At 38.3% G+C, this 18,226-nt stretch overlaps 2 protein-coding genes across 7 annotated transcripts in view; one reads left to right on the forward strand and one right to left on the reverse strand.

Annotated features, from left to right (window-relative positions):
- Window positions 1-12,635, forward strand: part of LOC108068930 (band 7 protein CG42540) — a 42,142-nt gene extending 29,507 nt beyond the window's left edge. For all 5 annotated transcript variants that reach the window (XM_070215288.1, XM_017158801.3, XM_017158798.3 and 2 more), the window contains 4 exons: window positions 6,264-6,467; window positions 7,732-7,787; window positions 10,006-10,186; window positions 10,260-12,635. In XM_070215288.1, coding sequence (XP_070071389.1) covers window positions 6,264-6,467; window positions 7,732-7,787; window positions 10,006-10,186; window positions 10,260-10,586 — 768 coding nt within the window. In that variant the 3' untranslated portion in view covers window positions 10,587-12,635. The remainder of the gene's footprint in view (window positions 1-6,263; window positions 6,468-7,731; window positions 7,788-10,005; window positions 10,187-10,259) is intronic.
- Window positions 12,636-12,987: 352 nt separating this feature from the next.
- Window positions 12,988-18,226, reverse strand: part of Src64B (Tyrosine-protein kinase Src64B) — a 37,658-nt gene continuing 32,419 nt past the window's right edge. For both annotated transcript variants that reach the window (XM_017158757.3, XM_070214500.1), the window contains 4 exons: window positions 17,139-17,355; window positions 16,429-16,682; window positions 16,051-16,358; window positions 12,988-15,990 (listed from right to left, as the gene is read on the reverse strand). In XM_017158757.3, coding sequence (XP_017014246.1) covers window positions 15,376-15,990; window positions 16,051-16,358; window positions 16,429-16,682; window positions 17,139-17,355 — 1,394 coding nt within the window. In that variant the 3' untranslated portion in view covers window positions 12,988-15,375. The remainder of the gene's footprint in view (window positions 15,991-16,050; window positions 16,359-16,428; window positions 16,683-17,138; window positions 17,356-18,226) is intronic.

Consider the following 18,226-nt stretch of genomic DNA (forward strand, 5'->3'; position numbering starts at 1 on the left):
CCCAGACACACACACATATACAGATATAGACACAAGGATACAGGACGCGCAACTGGAGCGTGAATTACGCATACGCAACGTTGTCTGTTTCTGATTCTGTTTCTTCGTTTCTCGTTTCTTTGACTTGTTTCCCCCTCGTTGTTCTTCTTGTCGTCGCATGTCACGGTGTTTACTTTTGGTTTCTACTTTCTTGTTCCATTTCTTTTCTTTCGGTTTTGACTTTCTTTCTACCCACTGCAGCCTCTCTATCTCTATAAACACCCTATATCTATAACTATATATCTACGTCTATCTATCTGTCTATCTATTAACATATCTATCTCCCCTTTCCCAAAAACCAGCTAAGATACCCTCTTTCTAACCACTACAATACCAAAAAACAGCATCATCAACAGCCAAAGTGAAAAGAAAACCACATTTATAGTTTATTTAATTTGTTGCTCTTTTCCTACCATTTCGAGTGGCTGCAGTCTATTTTGTTTTTATATAAAAATAAAAAAAAGAAAATGGAAGAAGTGGTTCTAACACCCACAACCGCACACACACACAGATTCAGATTCACACTAACACAATGCTCTCTCTACTCTCTCTCGTTGTTGTTGTTGTTGGTAGACTTGTTGTATCCTATATATATACACAATATATATACTATATATATATTTTAAATACTTTGTATGGTACTTGTTGTCGTATTGAAGTTGAACAATGTTGCAGAATTTTTATTATTATTGCCATTGGTGTGCACTCAACCACACACACAGCCACAACTTACACACATACATACATACATATACAGCGGAAGAATACTCACCTTGCCCTCAAAAATACATCTACACACACTGGAGTCTCATCGAGATACGCGCTCCATTTATTTTTGGGAATTTTTCATCCTTTAGTTCGCTTACTTGATCTTTTATCCCGAAACCAACCCAGAAAAACCCCACACATTTCTCATTTTTACCTGTGCATATTTCATTCTTCGCTTGGCAGACTTAAATGAAATATGGAGAAGTGATGAAAAAAATGATAAAAGCGAGGCCAAAGTGAATTTTAAGATAGAAATAATGGTAACTGGTTCGATTTCAATCCGCTGGCTTTTTCAACATCTTGCTGACGTCACGTGTGGAGCAAACTCACAGACTCATTTACACAGAAACTCACACACCAAAGCCGAAAATAAACGCCACTTTTTATTATTTTTTTTTCCGTTTTTTGCATATCCGCCAGCATTCTCGTGTTCCATTTGAGTTTGTTCGGTTTTTTGTGTAAATCGCATGAAGGCCACTGCAGCAAGGATAAAAAAGGATAAAAAAAAAAACGGAAAAATCCCCAAAAGCCATCTCGTTGACGTTGTTATTATTCACAAACACCAAAAGACACATACAAGCCCAGATTTACATACACATTCACATTCACCCGAAAATCTCCCCTTTAAGTGCATACGAAATGCGATTTTTGCGCATCATTTCGTTTCACTTTCATTTTCTGTTCTTTCTTTTCATTTGTTTTCAATCGTATCGTAATCGTTATCGTAAATGTATTTAGTTTTTTGATGTCTTTTGAAACATTAACTTCAAGTTATTACAATTTGCATAGTTAAAGCTCTGATTGTCTCCTGCAAATTAGGAATGAAAAAAAACCCAAACAAAAAATTAGAAAAACCAAAAAATATCAAAGAAAAGTGCCAGAATGCATATCAACTGAAAAAAATTCTATCTCTCTCTATCTATCTGTCTCGCTCTCTGTGTTCAGCCGAGCACCACATATGCATATGCAAAAACGAATTGGTGGGCGGGGGCGGGGCAAAACCACAAAAGAACTGTACGCATTACGCATTGGCTCTCTCTCTCTCACACGCACACATAACCCCTCTATCTCTATCTATCTCTCTCTATATCCTCTATCTCTCTCTATGCCACTCACTGTCTGTCTCTCTATCTCTGTCTGTCCAAAAAGAAAAGTTGATGAAGAAATGAATGTCAAATGTTTGTTCACTGAACACAGGGTGCAGCACTCTCACACAAACTCAAAACCCCAAGACCACCCACCACCCCACCCCACCCACACAAAGACAGCGACACCAGAACACAGAAAAAAAAACTTAAGGTCTTGTGTAGCTTAAAATGCAAGTGGATCCCCCAAACAGAAACACTGTTAATTGCACACCCTCCCACCAAAAAATAATATTATAATCTGTCTATCTATACCTCTCTCTGTCTACTACATCTGTCTTGCTCACTCTCCTGCTAAGCAGCCACAAACCGATCTCTCACTGTCTCTCTATCTCTCTCTGTCTAAACTATCTATATGTCTCTATCTGACTGTCTATCTTACCCACGCTCTATATATTAACTATATAACTACCTCTCTCTATCTCTCTGTCTCTATATATCTACATATATATTGATTTTGTTTTATGAGCTACGTAAGTTTTGTTTAGCAAAACCATATATAAGAAACGGAACCAAGAAAAACCCCCAAAACAAATCACACAAAAAGAAAAATTACTATCGAATTGCACTTACTTACTTGATAAAACCCCCACTCTCCCCAGTTCGGTTAAGCGTTCAAATAATTTTTGAGAGCATGCTAAATATATATTTCCATAAATGTCTATTCTAAAAAGCTTTCTAACTGTCTTAAACGAAAAAATACAAAACAATACCAAATTCCAGCCACAGATTGTTTACAATAATGGTAATACTGGAAAACAAAAGTATAAAATCAAAAATAAAACTAAACCACACCAAATATAACACACACTCACACACAAAGCACACACAGACATCAAAAACATTTAGTGAAAAAACACCTCAGCTCACCCATACACACGAACAGCTTTTAGTTTGAAAAACATAGCCACCATCCCTAAAAAAAATACACCCCGAACCCCGTCCGAAAAAAGAACAACAACAATTATGTATTGTACAACTAACTAATTAAATCGTTACAATTTGATTTGTTTGAGCACAAGCGAAAGGACGCACCCCTCCCAAAAATGCAAGAAAACACATTGTATATATGCGATATATATATCCGCACAGCGAATATACATATATACATATAATGTCGAGTTCATCTATGTGTGTTTTGCGTGGTTTAAGCTGTTAAAAAGTGGTAACTCAACTCCTGCACGCATGCAGGCCAAAAAGCCAAAGGCCAGAGCATTAGAAAAAACAATAGCCGCCGCCCGCCCGCCAAAACGCGCTAGAATCGTAACTGTAATTGTGATATAAAATGATATAATAGTAGCCATATAGAGTATGCGAAAAGCAAGCCAAAGATCTAGAGCTAGAGCAAGTCCCAGCATCACAGCATCTCAGCATCAGTAGTTGCCCCATAGCCTAGACCTTGAAAAAATATCAAATATTCGATATTTTCCGATATTTACTATATTTATGCATCGAAATTATCAAAACAATAATGTGAAAAATCGAAAATATCGATAATTTTCAAGCTCTACCATAGACTAGGCTATATAGTTTACTATATAAGATACTTAGTAACAAAGTTCGGAGCTCAAGATAAAACAAGTGACTCAAAAAGGCTAAACAATTATATTTCCGACTCACTCTGACTCTTTCCACTGTCTCTCTCTCTCTCTCTATCACTCACTTGTAGTCGGTAGCTAAATGAAAGACATTTTCAGTTGAAATAAAATCGTTTTAAGTGCTGACAAAAATTTCCAGCATAAACTGTGCAAATTGTAATAAGTAACCTAATTATGTTTATCAAAAAAAACTCATTAGTTTAGGTGTTACAGTGTATAAACTATCGTTTGGAATTTTCATTTCATTCACTTCCGATTCCGAATCCCCTTCTCTCTATATCTCTAACAACTCTGCTCTTATTTCCATGGTTTCATCATTGATTCCTTCTCAACGTTTGCTCATTCAATTCTATTCTGCAAAATGCAATGAACAAGCGACTTATATCCCAACAACTTTGCATCACTCCACCTAAAAACACAGTCACAGCCCACAAAAACCCACAAAACCACCCACCACCCACCGCCCCAATTGTCACCCCCTTTTAAACTATACCACCCAACTATTGTTCGAAATAATAAGCCATTGTTCGAGCCAAATTGATTTAGGGCTTTGTCCATTGGTTGTTCGAACGGCATTCATAATGAAGTGAATCGTGCATGATTATGCCAAGGTATGCAAAGCGAAGAAGGCCCATGATATATTTCAATAGAATAGAATGCACACACAATGCCCAATTGAATTTGGGGATTATTTGTTTTAAGCCAGAGCATTTGGTCGTAATGAAAGCTGACTGAAGTGAGTCAATCTCTGAAATGTTTGCAGGCACACTGAAAATCGGATTAGAGATTTAAAGGAGTTTTTTAATTAATCATACGCATGTTGTACCAGCTTTAAAGCAAATTTAATTTATCATCTTATCAACTGAAAATCGGATTAGCGACTTTAAGATATTTGTTTAAATTAATCATTCACACTGTTATTTAAGCTTCAATGCAAATTTTATATCTTCTGGGGTAGGTTCATAAAAAAACAAATTTTTCTAGAATAAAATGAAAGCAGCCGAAGAGAGCGACTAAATTAAACTCACTAAACATAGGTTTATGTCCACAATATAAAGTATACGCCTCGTGGTACACAGTCCTAAAACTTTTTTATTATCTCAGACTAAAACATGTTTTAATTCGGACTTAAAAAGCAGAAGAAAAATCCTGGTTTTATTTAAATACTAAACTATTTCGCCAAGGCTTTAAACTTTATAAAATGGCAACCATTTATCCCATCCGAACAAATAGGAATAAATCTTGCCAAATTCAAATGCATAACTGGATTGGCTGGAATATACTTCCTTTTCACCCAGTCTTATAACTTCTCCAATTGCTGCTGCTCACATTTCAGTTGATTCACATGCAAAATTCTAGAGATTTTCCATTCCCCAAAAAGTTCGCCCACAAAAGGCAGAGCAAGGAAAACACTCGAAACTGGCCGAGTGGAAACGATGACACTAAACAACATTGACACCACAGCTTCAGCTTTGCAAAGGGAGGCCGTAAAAAGCGGTCTAGACTACGCCGAACAATGTTTGGGCAGGTCATAAAACGTAAAGCGTTCCGTCGTTGAGGGAACAACTTTTTACCACTGCTATATGCACTCGTTTGTGTGTGGGCGTAGATAGTTTGGGCATAAGTTTAGCCAACTTATGCGAGCAGGGGCCTTTGGCCGAAAAGAAAAAGAAAAATAGGGATAAAAATAAATAAATCCAAGCACGGATGTGTACATAACCGACCCACTCTTTTCCCCCCAAAAAAACCCTGGCCCCACTATCTCTCCTCCTTGAATATAATAACCCCTTGCCACACTAACTCTCTTTCCCCTTTGAACGTAAGAAAGTAAGACCTCTTATATAACAAATTTAATGCCTTTTGGTTGTTGAGTTTGATTAGCTTTTGAGTTGTTTCCTTTTTTTTATTTTTTTCAGCTTATAATTTGCTACGTAATTTGTTCAACTTCCCCATTATCTTTCTCTCTGTACCATAACTTATACACTGTAACCCACCAAGCTTTTGGGTTTTGAGTTTGAGTTTGCTCCTCAGATGATCGAATCGCAATTCGAGCACATAAAACTTGTGTCGGCAAATTGCTAGGATAACTCGCTCGTTCGCTGAATGCAAAACAATGCGAAGACTTTTGGGGATGCACAAACAGATACACAGATGATACACATTCAAATGCAAAAAAGCAAAGCAAAAATGCAAATCCAAATGCACAGAAACAGACACAGATGCAATAATCAAAATGAAAGCACTGCCTTTGTATGAGAGTGTGTCTCCTTCGGCATTGTCTGTCCTCAGTCTGTGTGGCAAAAGTTTTGCACTCCCTGCACTTAGTTCTATTAGAGAAAAGCGACCAAAGAAGCCAGCGACGTTCAAGTCAAGTGCATTCGCATTATACCACTCTCTTTTCGTTCCCCTTGGCCATAAAGTGCACAGCACAACTGGCCAGCCACTGATATACAGATACAGAGATATACAAAATGCTTAGCTTATCACCCACATGTGTATATATACTTGCGAATATATCTGTATATACGCACATTTATATATTTTTTCTAACGTCTGTGAATGTGTTTTCGCTGGCAACAATAACAAGCGAATAATAAAAATAACTAACAGACCAACTACAACAATAGCAGGAACAATAGAGAAAGCAAAAAGCAAAAATGTCCCTTCAAACCAAGAAACAAAAAAAAAACAAAATACCCACTGCATCTTGTAGGTTCTCACAAAGGATAGCGTTACGGTTTCGGTGGATGCAGTGGTTTACTATCGGGTATCAAATGCAACCGTCTCTATCGCGAACGTGGAAAATGCTCACCATTCGACCAGGCTACTGGCACAGACTACTCTACGAAACACAATGGGAACTCGGCATTTGCATGAGATACTCAGCGAGCGTATGACGATTTCCGGCACAATGCAGGTGAGTTCAAAACGGATGACAGTCGCAGTTGGCCCGGCCCGCCGACAAACTCTCTCTCCCTCTCCGAAAGACTCCAGCGACTCCGTCGAGCTGCTTCCCTTAATTTACTTAGTATACCGGGACAAAGAAATGTACACAGCAAACAAAGTTAATTAGGAGAAGAAAAACTTAAATTAAAGTTGATTAATTTAAATCTTCATAAAGCTGTATCTCAAAATTCATAGCTACAACAATTAAAAGTACTATTAGTTTCTTACCAAAGGATAAATAAAATCTCCTACGTTGGGCGCCATTTCTCTTAAATGCCCCACGTTGGGCGCCATATGTACTTAACAAGGTATCAAAATATTTCATTGCGTGGCTTTCCACTTACAGACTTCTTAAATATAAACTCCTCTTAACTCATTTCTACCTCAATCCCTTATTTTCTTTGCGTGTACCGGGGAAACGAGAAAATCCACGCAGAATAAATGCAGCCAGGCGGCTACTTGCCAGTTCCTTCTGCTGACAGATGACATTTAAGTCCCTGCTTCTAATTATGCTGCATAAACCTTAAAGTTTTTGCGGTAAAACTCCGTCGGCGAAATATTAATTGCGAAATTTAACAGCTGCCAAAGGCGAAATGTCTGTCTGGCCTCCGTGCCTGGCATGAGAATAATCTCGGAGCCAAAGCGTTTTTTCATAGCTGGCAAATTGAAAAGGCAACGGCGAGGAGGAGGAGGAGGCGATGAAGTTACGAGCCGCATATCTTAGCAGCTGCCAACTTAACCCAAATTCTATGGTACAAGCCACGGCAACGGGTCGTTTTATTTATTTATTTTCCATGCCATATGAAAAATAGTTCAAAATCAGGCGAAAATCTCGAGCAGCATCAGCGGCAGCCGTTTGGGTTGGTGCACGTCGATGTGCGAACATGTGAAAAATGCCAAGTTGCCATGGCTCCGCGGCTCCTCTTCGCCCCATTTCACCGCCCCTCGACGATTCCAAGTGCTGCATTTTTAGTTTTTCATTTCAAGGATGCTGCACGACCCACAAACAATGTGCGGAAAAATGCACTAGGCAAAAAGGGGAGAGGGTGGGAAATAAAAGCAAAACCGAAACAAAACTGTTAACGACCTGAAAAACGCGTGTAAACAAAAACTAATGTATTTTTACTGCTATTTCTCACACGGCTCATCCACCTCCAACCGACCAAACCAACTAAACCAACCAAACCAACTCAACCGACCACCTCAACCTCAACCTGGCGTCCAATCATAAACAGGTTCAACTCGACGAAGCCACCGATGCCTGGGGCATCAAAGTTGAACGTGTTGAAATGTAAGTAGCACACAGCTTTTTCACCCCCTCACACACACACACAGAACACTTGCAGCAGTGGCAACCTGGAAAAGTTTCTATGTCAAGCTATAAAAGTAATGTTATAAACGTTTCACCTCGCCTCCAAGTCGAAGTTGATACGGTCTCGAGGATATTGTAAGCTTTGCCTTTTAGTGCTACTCATTGGAGGTGATTTCTTTAAAGGCAATGGATTAGTTTTAGTGTTTTCGAATTTTATACCTCACTTTCGGTTGATTGTAAAGTGGATATCGACTTGTGTCCCAGTTAGATGAAATTGTATGTCGGCTGATTTCAAACGCTCCACTGACACGAATGAATAACTTACTTTTTCCATAAAAGCTTTTATATGTTTGTTGTTTTTGCAATTTAATTTGTAAATATTGAATGGCCTTTGTGTAACATTTAAATAAATAAATGCTCATTAAGCATAATAAGTTACTTTGATTGCTATTTCAAAAGATACTTCGTTTGATAAGCCCCTTTATATTTTAAACCAGGAGTGCTCAAAATGCGGGCAGAAGAATTGACTTGTGCCCAATGCAAGATAGTCGTGTGACCGCAGACATGCTTTATGATTTAGCCCATGTGCTTATTAAACTGTTCCATTAAAACTTGTGATGATGTGAAGTATCAAATCCTTATGATTATATAATAATAATTCTTTGAGAAACCAAATTTAAATTTACCCAATCATGTTGACAATTCGAGGTCCTCCAAAAACCCCTATTATAACTTTATGAAATCCTGGGATGCCCCCTCGCTTCTGCTGACTGAAGTCTCTTGAGCCTTCAGTAATTCCCAGCTTATATAACATTTAAATTGGCTAGTTTGAGCTACGCCAACATTGTCAGAGCCCCAGCAAGGCCACAGCACTCGAGTTTGTTGGTTATTTGTTTTATTTGTTTTACCATTTTTCCGGGCATTTATCACAATAACGCTGGATGGATGATGGGGAATGGGGCGGAAAGTGTGGGAGCTGTGTGCCTGTGCTTGTGCTGCCCTTTGTCTGCTGTCACCGAGGCCCTGTTGTTATAATTTATTATTTGCCGCTCACGGGGGGCAAGTGGCTACTTTGTCAGCTTCAGTTTTTCGCAGCGCCAAGTGTGTGACGTTGGCTTGTCAAATGCTCATACACATGGCCAACAATATGACGGCCTGGAAGAGCCACTGCTGTTGGCCATGTTAAAACAGCTGCAACAACTTGACGTGTGTTGTTGGTAGCATTATTGTTGTTGTGGTTATGCTGTTGTGGCTCGGCTCCTACCTTTCTACCCCAAAAAACTGCCACTTCTCGCCCCAAAGGCAAAAAACTTGGCCGTTTTGCCATGAAAACGGTTTCATTTTATGGCAGTTGCTGAATTTTTCATTATTGTATCCTTCCACTTCTTCTTCTCTGTGTTATGAAATTGATCAGCTGGTTTATAACATCCTCAAATGGCCAATAAAATGATGGTGTTTATGAGTTATATAACTCGATTTAAATTTGAGACAAATAGAACGATATTTTGTTTGATAAATTAAACTTCTCGCTTCGTTGGCCGTAAAAAATGTTTTCCCGAGACCGCGTTTGAATTAAAGATGCCCCATTACGCTGTGGGGCACATTAGCATACAGCTTCGCGCATTTGGGTTGATGGCTTACAATTTAAAATGGAAAACGCTGATGGGCACTTTAAAAAACAGCTTTGAGTTGAAGCTTCTCTTTGGACTTTAACCTTATAAAGTTTAAAAAAATTATCCTTAAATTAAAGATAATTAGGTAAGGATATAAGCTTAAAAACGTTTAAAGCCGACTTTAAATTTAACATGCGGTCGAGAAAACGGATTAGTCTTACAAATATTTATATTTTTTTTCCTTTAGTAACTTTTTTATGATTAATTGTTTTTGCATTTAAAAATCGTAAATTGTCTCTTCCTTGTGATGAATAATAATGTTAATAATTATTAGGTGTTAAGGGTTATGGGTTTTCTTTCTTTAGAAAAAAGGATCATCTACTTTCGTTAAAAAAATATAACTTTATATTTTTTTTTAAATGCATACGGTATTTAAATATATGAAAAAATATAATATTTATGGGGAAATTTGTCTGAGTGCAGAAACTTTGTGGGCGCAATAATGTTCTTAGCTTTGAGTTAGGAGTATTTCCGCTATCTGCAAGTCACGCCGGCTAATCTCATTTTCTCCATCGACCGAGCAGCAAGGACGTGCGTCTGCCCGTGCAACTGCAACGCGCCATGGCCGCCGAGGCAGAGGCAGCCCGAGAAGCCCGCGCCAAAGTCATCGCCGCCGAAGGAGAACAGAAGGCGTCGCGGGCTCTGCGCGAGGCATCCGAGGTGATTGGCGATTCGCCGGCCGCACTCCAACTGCGATACCTTCAGGTGGGTTCACTGACTTATCAGGGATTTACTGGAGATTTATTATTGATTTTTATGCCTTGAATTTATACCTTAGACACTCAACACCATATCCGCGGAAAAGAATTCGACGATTGTGTTCCCGCTGCCCATCGATTTAATAACATATTTCCTCAAGACCAACGAGGCCACAACGCAGCAAAATGCCCGAGCCGCAGCGGCAGCAATTGGCAATACACCGCCGCCATTGCAACTGGCACCGCAACAGCAGCAAATGCAACCGCAACAGCAGTACCAACAGCAGCCGCAACAGCAGCAGTACCAACAGCAGCAGCAACAGCAGCCGCAACAGCAGCAGCAACAACAGCCGCAGCAACAAGATCAGCTTTATCAACAGGGGCAGCAGATCTCATCCGCCATGTAAATCAGCTTAAGATCATATTAAGATTCGGCCTTGTCGACTCCAAAATGCCCTGCATAATGTTAAAAAAGATCTTGAAGATTGCTAATACACAAGTACTTCAGGAATATCGGAAGATCTACAAATTCTTATAATTAATTCTTATCCACATATCGATAGGAGAAATGTGATCACTGAACAGGCCTTTTTTTTAGTCGTTAATATGTAATTTCATTTTCGAAAACTGGGTAGCTCAACGTCCATCTTAAAATGCGTCTCACATCGCTATCCCCTACTTTCGAGGCGCATTTTTGGGTTACTTTCGTTTAGAGAATGAAGTTTGGATACGAATTTCTTATCAAGGGACGAAGATCAATGAATATTGCTGGGGTCAATAAATAAGCAATCTTCGATTAGAATCCAATATATAGTATTTGTGCAGAGCATTCACAAAATAATAATAATAATAAAAAACCAACGGAAACAACGATTCATGAGAATCAAAAACTTAGTTCTTAACACCGATAAGTGCGATTCGAATGCGTTAGCCAACAGGCAGCAGACCCTTTGAAAAAATAATGAGGGATCTGAGGTCAAATAGTTACGAAAATACAAACCTAGAAAATAGTTTCATACGAGGCGAAAAATAGTGTTTAATATTTGTAGCTTTACGACCAGAGGATGCAATTCTAAATATTAAATGTAGGACCTAGTGAAGCAACATCTAGATCAAAAAAAATAATAATTATCCAAGAACATCACACAATTTGTGGTCGCTGAGGTGAAAATTCTAAAACCAACCAGTTTTGAAAGTCTTGAATTGAAAAATTTGAAATAGTCAAAAATGGTTGGTTTGGTTTTGTATTTTCACATGACGAACTGAGTGAACCACAGATTATGTTTTTTTTTTAAATCAACGTTCAACGAAGGTCCGTTTTCTTAAATACCAGTTAATAGAAGATATTTACTTAGTTACTTATTATACCATTATTTAATATTTTAATACTTATTTATTGAGGTGAAACATTGACTAAATTAAGAAAACGGGCCTACCTTGAACACAAATATCTCATAGAACCGTTGACGAAGGCGTTTTGTAAATGTTTATCAGTAAGATGTTTGCCCTGTTAATTATGGAGGATTCGGATGACTTGATACATATATTGCTGTATACTTAGCTATGCAAATTTACGTATAAGACGTGATCAGGTTAGCCGGTATAAACTAGAGTAAACATTGTCCACAAACCAATAACAACTTTATAGGACTTTAGTAACTCAAAATATGAAGATATGGTACATATGTTGTATGTATACATATGGAACCCACAAGGTGCACTCCCCGATTTCCTAAAAGGTAAAACAACTGTTATTCTGTTTTAACTGGAGTAATTCCAGGCGATCTAGACGATTTGTTCAATAACAGTGGGTTTAGAAGGCTTTTAAAAATGATCCATGTGAATCCATTAAAAGATCGCTAGCCCCACGTGTACAGAACAAATGAACTAGAGAGCAACGTTCGTAGGTCCAAAATACGAATGCCAAACAATAAATAAGAGTAATACGAATTTATTGTACATACAATAAAACAAATAGAGCAATTAAGCCGTGCAGAACTGTTTTACCCGTTTAACCATTTAACTAGTGACACCAATTTGATGTTGAATAGCCGTATCGTGAATTCACACAACACAACACACAAACAACACAGAATATAGGAGATCGTCTAGTCTCTCTCTCAAAGTAGCAAGAAGTCTACTTAACTGCATTCAGTGAGTACGGTTGGTTAAAGTGAGTATAGCAAAAAAAACAAATAAAATAAACTAAATTAAAGTGCATTTTCAAAACACAGAAACGTTTACTTTTTAGCGCACTTCATGGATTACAAAAAAAAACAAAAAGTTATTGAATTAATTATATATACATATACAAAAACATAACGAATTACATATTATGTACAATTTTGCCTTTGAAAAATTTTTAAACGGAAACGATTTCATTATTCATATACGATTAGATACGTGTAAAGGAACAATAAAATTTCTTCAACTTTTTTGGTATCCAAAAGAGCAAAAACAAAAAGCAATCTGGACTTTTAATTCAAATTAAGGAAAGTGCATAAATTTGGAAAACATTTTCAGATCTGGTAAGTCAAAATCAGTTCAAAGGGAATTTTACATGGATTTTTTCTGTCATGCAGATTCTAAGGATCTCCACACAATAAAAGTTTATTTCAGTTTAATTTTGTACTTAAAATAATTAAATTTAAATCAATACTCGACTTGTCAGAAGTAAAAATTCAAAAACAATTTAATTATTATTTAATAATTTTTTAATAATTTTTTAAATTATTGGAATAAAAAATTGTTTTCAATCGCCCGATTAGATTATATTTTTGAAAACAAACCCCAATAAAACAGCACTTCTTAGTTATTACATATTTTTCAATTTTATTAGTTATTATCATTATTATTTATATTATGCATTACACACCTAACCGACTTAACGGACACATTTCTATCATTTTACATCAGCTAAATTCAGTTTCCATTCATATTTGCTTCGTAAATCTGCATCTTCATCTGCGTATTAAACCATAATCCGCAGCAATACATGACAATTCTCAGTTGTAATTTCTATAATTATTCATCAGACATTGCTATTCGTGTGTTATTTATTAGGCAATAACCGCTGTCAGCGCATGCAACACGCCTACCCAGGCAAAAGGCTGAAAAATTTTTTAAATCTTTCAATTTGATTGCCGCAGTTTGTATAAAAAATTTGTGAATTTTCTTTGTTCTTGTTGATGATGCCTCGCGTGCTGCCTGCGCCGCCAGTTGCTTTTTTTTTCAGCTGCCGCAAAATCATTATTATTCATTATTAGTTCGGTATTATCATTCCATTTAATTTCTCGTTTATTTCTACACGTTATGTCAAGTTTATATACAAAAATTCATCAACTACGCTAAACAATTTCAGTTTTGCCTGTGAATTATAACAATATTTTAGTTAATTATTTGCAGTGATTCCGTTGTGATTACGTTGAATGCAATTTCATACAATGATTGGTTGTTTGTTTTTGTTTTACTCGTTTGTTTTTAAGCCTGGTTATCCTATAAACTGATCTCTGTGTGGTGTGTGTGTGTTACGTGTGAAATGCTTTGAGTTGCCGTATAAATCTTCTTTACAAATACATATATATCTCAATACGAAATGCTAAACTTTGGTTTTATGCTACAGAATGTGCACACAATGGCCAACACAATATATGCTATATGTACTATATATCGATGAACGACAAACTAAAACTATAACAAAAATCAAATAAATTAAATAAAGTCTCCTCAATCGATTATGTTTCGATTCGTGTGTGTTTTTTATATCTGGATCTGTTCGTGACGGTCATCTAGAAGCTAAGATAGGTGTGTGTCTTGTGTGGTTGATACAATTGATCGGTTAGAATCATTATCGTCTGATATTTTGCATTTGAAACCCTTGAGATAGCAGTTTATCCTTATGGCTTGAGTCGGGCTATTGATTTGGGCTGCACACGCAAGGAACAGCAGGTCTGGAGAGGAACTAAATGCGGGCCAACGCTGCAGGTTGTACATCAATAGATATATCTAGACTACATGGACAGTGCCCAATTGTGTTGCTTGTGCTTAAGTATACGAACAAAGAATAAACAATAATTTTGGCATAAACTTAAATGTACTATAAACATTCATTGGTTCAATTGCTAACAACGAAATACGTGAAATGCGCTTGTTTTTTTTGTTTTGTTTTCTTTTCAATGATTTGTACAAAATGCAATTTTCGCTTTTCTTTTTTCCTAGCCTCAACTATTCGAGGAAGAAGCAACATATTATGTTTTTTGGGTGATAGATCATCATCTACATTTCTGACTTGGAAGTAAAGACGAGAGGGGTGGGCGCCACCTTATAAGTAAATGCCATCATTGGAGTTTCTCATTAGCAACAATTTGAAATACGTAAATGATTTCGATTTCTTGATACGGATACGGATTGATTGAGTCAAATAATACTTGGCTTAGTCGATAGTCGTGTTTGTGTGTGGAAAGTATCAGAAGAAACTATTCAGCAGAGAGGGAGGTTAAGATCAAAAAGTTCTAGTTGTAGATTGGATTGGATTGTTAATACACAAAACCTAAGCAGTTGTTAAAATAGCGTTAAATTGTAGTTGTATTCGATTAGAAAAAACATTTTCATTTCTTTTGGGTTCTGCTCTTGATTGTTGGAATAATTTTTCGGCCTCCCCCTGTTTATGGTTCAGCTTAAAAAACTAGTTATATACTTTGTATTTCCATAGTATTTACTACAAAATATAAAGTATTTAACTTCTTTTTTATGCTTACAGCTAAAGGACAAATAATTATACCAAGAAATCAAGGATAATTTAACGCCAGTTTAAACACTTCAGTTTTATAGTTAGGTATATAAATTATACAATAGTTTTGCGTGTAAAATATAAAATTTAGTTTTCCGATTTTAGATTTTTTTTTTTTTTTGCTTGTTTTGTTGATTTTTTCGTTTGTAGTTGGTTTGTTTGAATTGTTTAGATACGCTTAAACACATACATATACCATACATATAGAGTTCATGTGTGTTGTTTGGTTTTCTTGTATGCAACTATGCCATTAAAAAGTCTTAAGAATTATAGTAAATATGCATATAAATGTATAATATATGTATAACTTTATATACTATATATATATATCGTACGGGTGTGTATGCGTGTGAGAGGGTGTAGTGTAGGTGTTGGTGATGTGTGTATGATTAGGCTGGACTCTGTGTTTAGTCTTGCACCTCTCGATACGGCACCTCCGACGTGACCGAGAAGGACTCGAAGTAGTGGTTCAAGAACTCGAACGTCGGCCGCTTCTCGGGCACAGCATCCCAGCACTGGAGCAGCAGCTGATAGATGTTGTCCGGGAAGTAGTGATTCGTTGGCTTCGGCATACGGAACCCGCGCTCTATGTTCTCAATCACCTCGCGACTATGCATGCCCGGATAGGGCACTTGTCCGTATGTGAACAGCTCCATTAGCAGAATGCCATAGGACCAAACGTCCGACTTGATCGAGAACTTGCCGTAGATAATCGCCTCGGGCGCCGTCCACTTGACCGGAAACCGTGAACCCTGCTTGGGACAATACTCATCGTCGGCGATAACACGCGCCAGCCCAAAATCACAAATCTTCGCCACATTATTCTCGCCGATCAGCACATTGCGGGCCGCAAGATCGCGATGGATGAGCTGTTTGGACTCCAGATACTCCATGCCGCTGGCCACCTGAGTGGCTATGTAGATGAGATCCTCAAAGTGCAAGTAGCGTCCGTCGCCCTCGCGCAAAAAGTCCAGCAGACTGCCCTTGGACATGTACTCCTGCACGATATAGATGGGCTCCTCCTAAAAGAGATTAAATCTAGGTTAATATACAGGATTTAAATAGTATTTAGCACCACTTACCTGCGAGCAAACCGCATAGAGGGCCACCAGGCGATTGTGGCGGAACTTCTTCATTATGGCCGCCTCCTGGAGGAAAGCAGCGGTGGACATGGTGCCCTCGCGTAGGGTCTTGACCGCCACATCGATGCTGTTGCGCCACTTGCCGTAGAAGACCTCGCCAAAGTTGCCGCGTCCCAGTTTGCGCAGCAGCTGAATCTCGGAGCGCGGAATCTCGTACTTATCGCGCAGCTCCGGTCCCAAGTCCCACATCTGGGGCTGCGGTTTGGGGCAGGGACGCGACAGTATGTGACACAGGCCAAGAGCGTTTTCTTCAGAGATAAGGAAATCAATCAATAGGTTTTGCAATTCAATTTGCTTTCTGAAAATCTTTATACTCACTGCTGTATGCCATGACCAGGGCCTGGAGCGAGGGGAAAGTCTGATTGGTGGCTATGTAGTAGCCGCCATTATCCAGCGGCTTGATGCGGTAGTGCTTTACATGGTAGCCACGTCCATCCTCCCAATCCTTGACGGACAGCGAGTAACCATTGGGATTGTGCTCTGAAGGTCGCACGAGGAAAGTGCCACGCGGATTTTCCTCGGCCAGCAGCAACTTGTCCGCCTCCTTTCGTAGCACGTTCTCAAAGAACCAGCTGTAAATAGGAGAGGTTGTATTAATATTTTATAGAAACACAGAAATATTCAAAGCAGGCAATAGTTGATTTTATTACACAAAAAATACTATGTAAAACCAACATTAAAAAAAAGTAATTTACTATTTTCGGCAATTTTTATTTAAATATTATTTTTTTTGCGAGTAGTGACATTAAAAATAACATTTTAACTCAACAATTTGTTTACCTTTTGTTTTTTAAAAAGTGCAATTCTAATTAATAGATCAACTATTTTTCTGGAACTTAAGTAATTACAGTTTCTGCCCCATAATCTTCCCTTGGTTAGATTTCAAACCCCGCATTCGCAGAAAAAGTTGTTTTTTTTTTTTATAAAGTAGTTGATTTTACATAGTTTTTTATTTTTGTGTGTAAGTAGATAGTAGTAAAAACCAGATAGATTACCAAGTTCCTGCCTAAACTTGTAAAAGCACTTACTCTTCGCTGTTCACGCTGCGCTCCTCGGCCACAAAGTTGAGCGGGATGAGGCCCTCCTGGCGGGTGGTCAGATTGACGACGCGCCACCAATCGGACTCGGTGTCGTCGATGACCTCCATGCGGTCGCCCTTCATGAAGCTCAGATCGGATTCATCGCGGGATTTATAGTCGTACAGGGCCACGACCACGCGCTTTAGCACGACACCAGGAACGCCGGCTGAAAATAGGAAAAATATAATAAAATCTGGAGGATGAGGCATGAGAGGTCGTCGTCGAGTTAGTGGCAATTTTCGTCTGGCTGGGCAAATTTGATTTGCGTCCTTAAATTGCAATTTATGGCGACAAATTGGGAAATAATATTTTTTGTATATTTTCCTCTTTTGCCTATTTGACTAACCAATTTGCCATGGCCAAAACTTAATTAGAATTTAATGAGTTAAAGTATGGGGAGAGATGAGAGGGTGCCAAATGCAAATTGCGAAATTGGATAGCATACTTTTTTGGGGGCCGGGGCCCATAAACAACAAAACAATTTCATTTCGCTCTGCCAAGCCACAATTTTTGGCACTGACTTGCATTTGGCTAATTGATTTAGCGAGGCAACGCATAAATAAACTGCTCTCGCCGCTTGCCAATTGCCTTGGCCGCTCGCTGCCCTCCATTGGTTATTCCCCCTTCCCTCCCCTTTTAACCCTTCTGAAGGGTTTCGAGGGGTTCACCACACCCCAAAACCATGCCAAATGCAATGTTCGTGCTGACAAAGGCGGCGGCAAAGGCACAAATCACTGGCCAAGCACTCAACCTCTTCATGGGTTTACACGACCTAAGCGGCTTTATATATATGTGCTATAAGGCAGCAGTACTGTCATGTCACGGATAGAAATGCCAGCAGTTAGTTAATCGGCTGCCAGCGAGGTCTGCATTCTCAACTTGTGACAGGTCAGATCAAAATAATTCTGCCATTTCAATGTTGCACAAATGTGACAGTTATATGATGGAAATACTTGAGAGGGGGGAGTCAGCCCCAAATTATGCAGTATGCGAATTTCTACAGAAGAAGTATGTAGTAATAAAAATCTTTAAATTGG

The sequence above is a fragment of the Drosophila takahashii genome, chromosome 3L, assembly GCF_030179915.1.
Source record: "Drosophila takahashii strain IR98-3 E-12201 chromosome 3L, DtakHiC1v2, whole genome shotgun sequence".
Taxonomy (NCBI): Eukaryota; Metazoa; Arthropoda; class Insecta; order Diptera; family Drosophilidae; genus Drosophila; species Drosophila takahashii.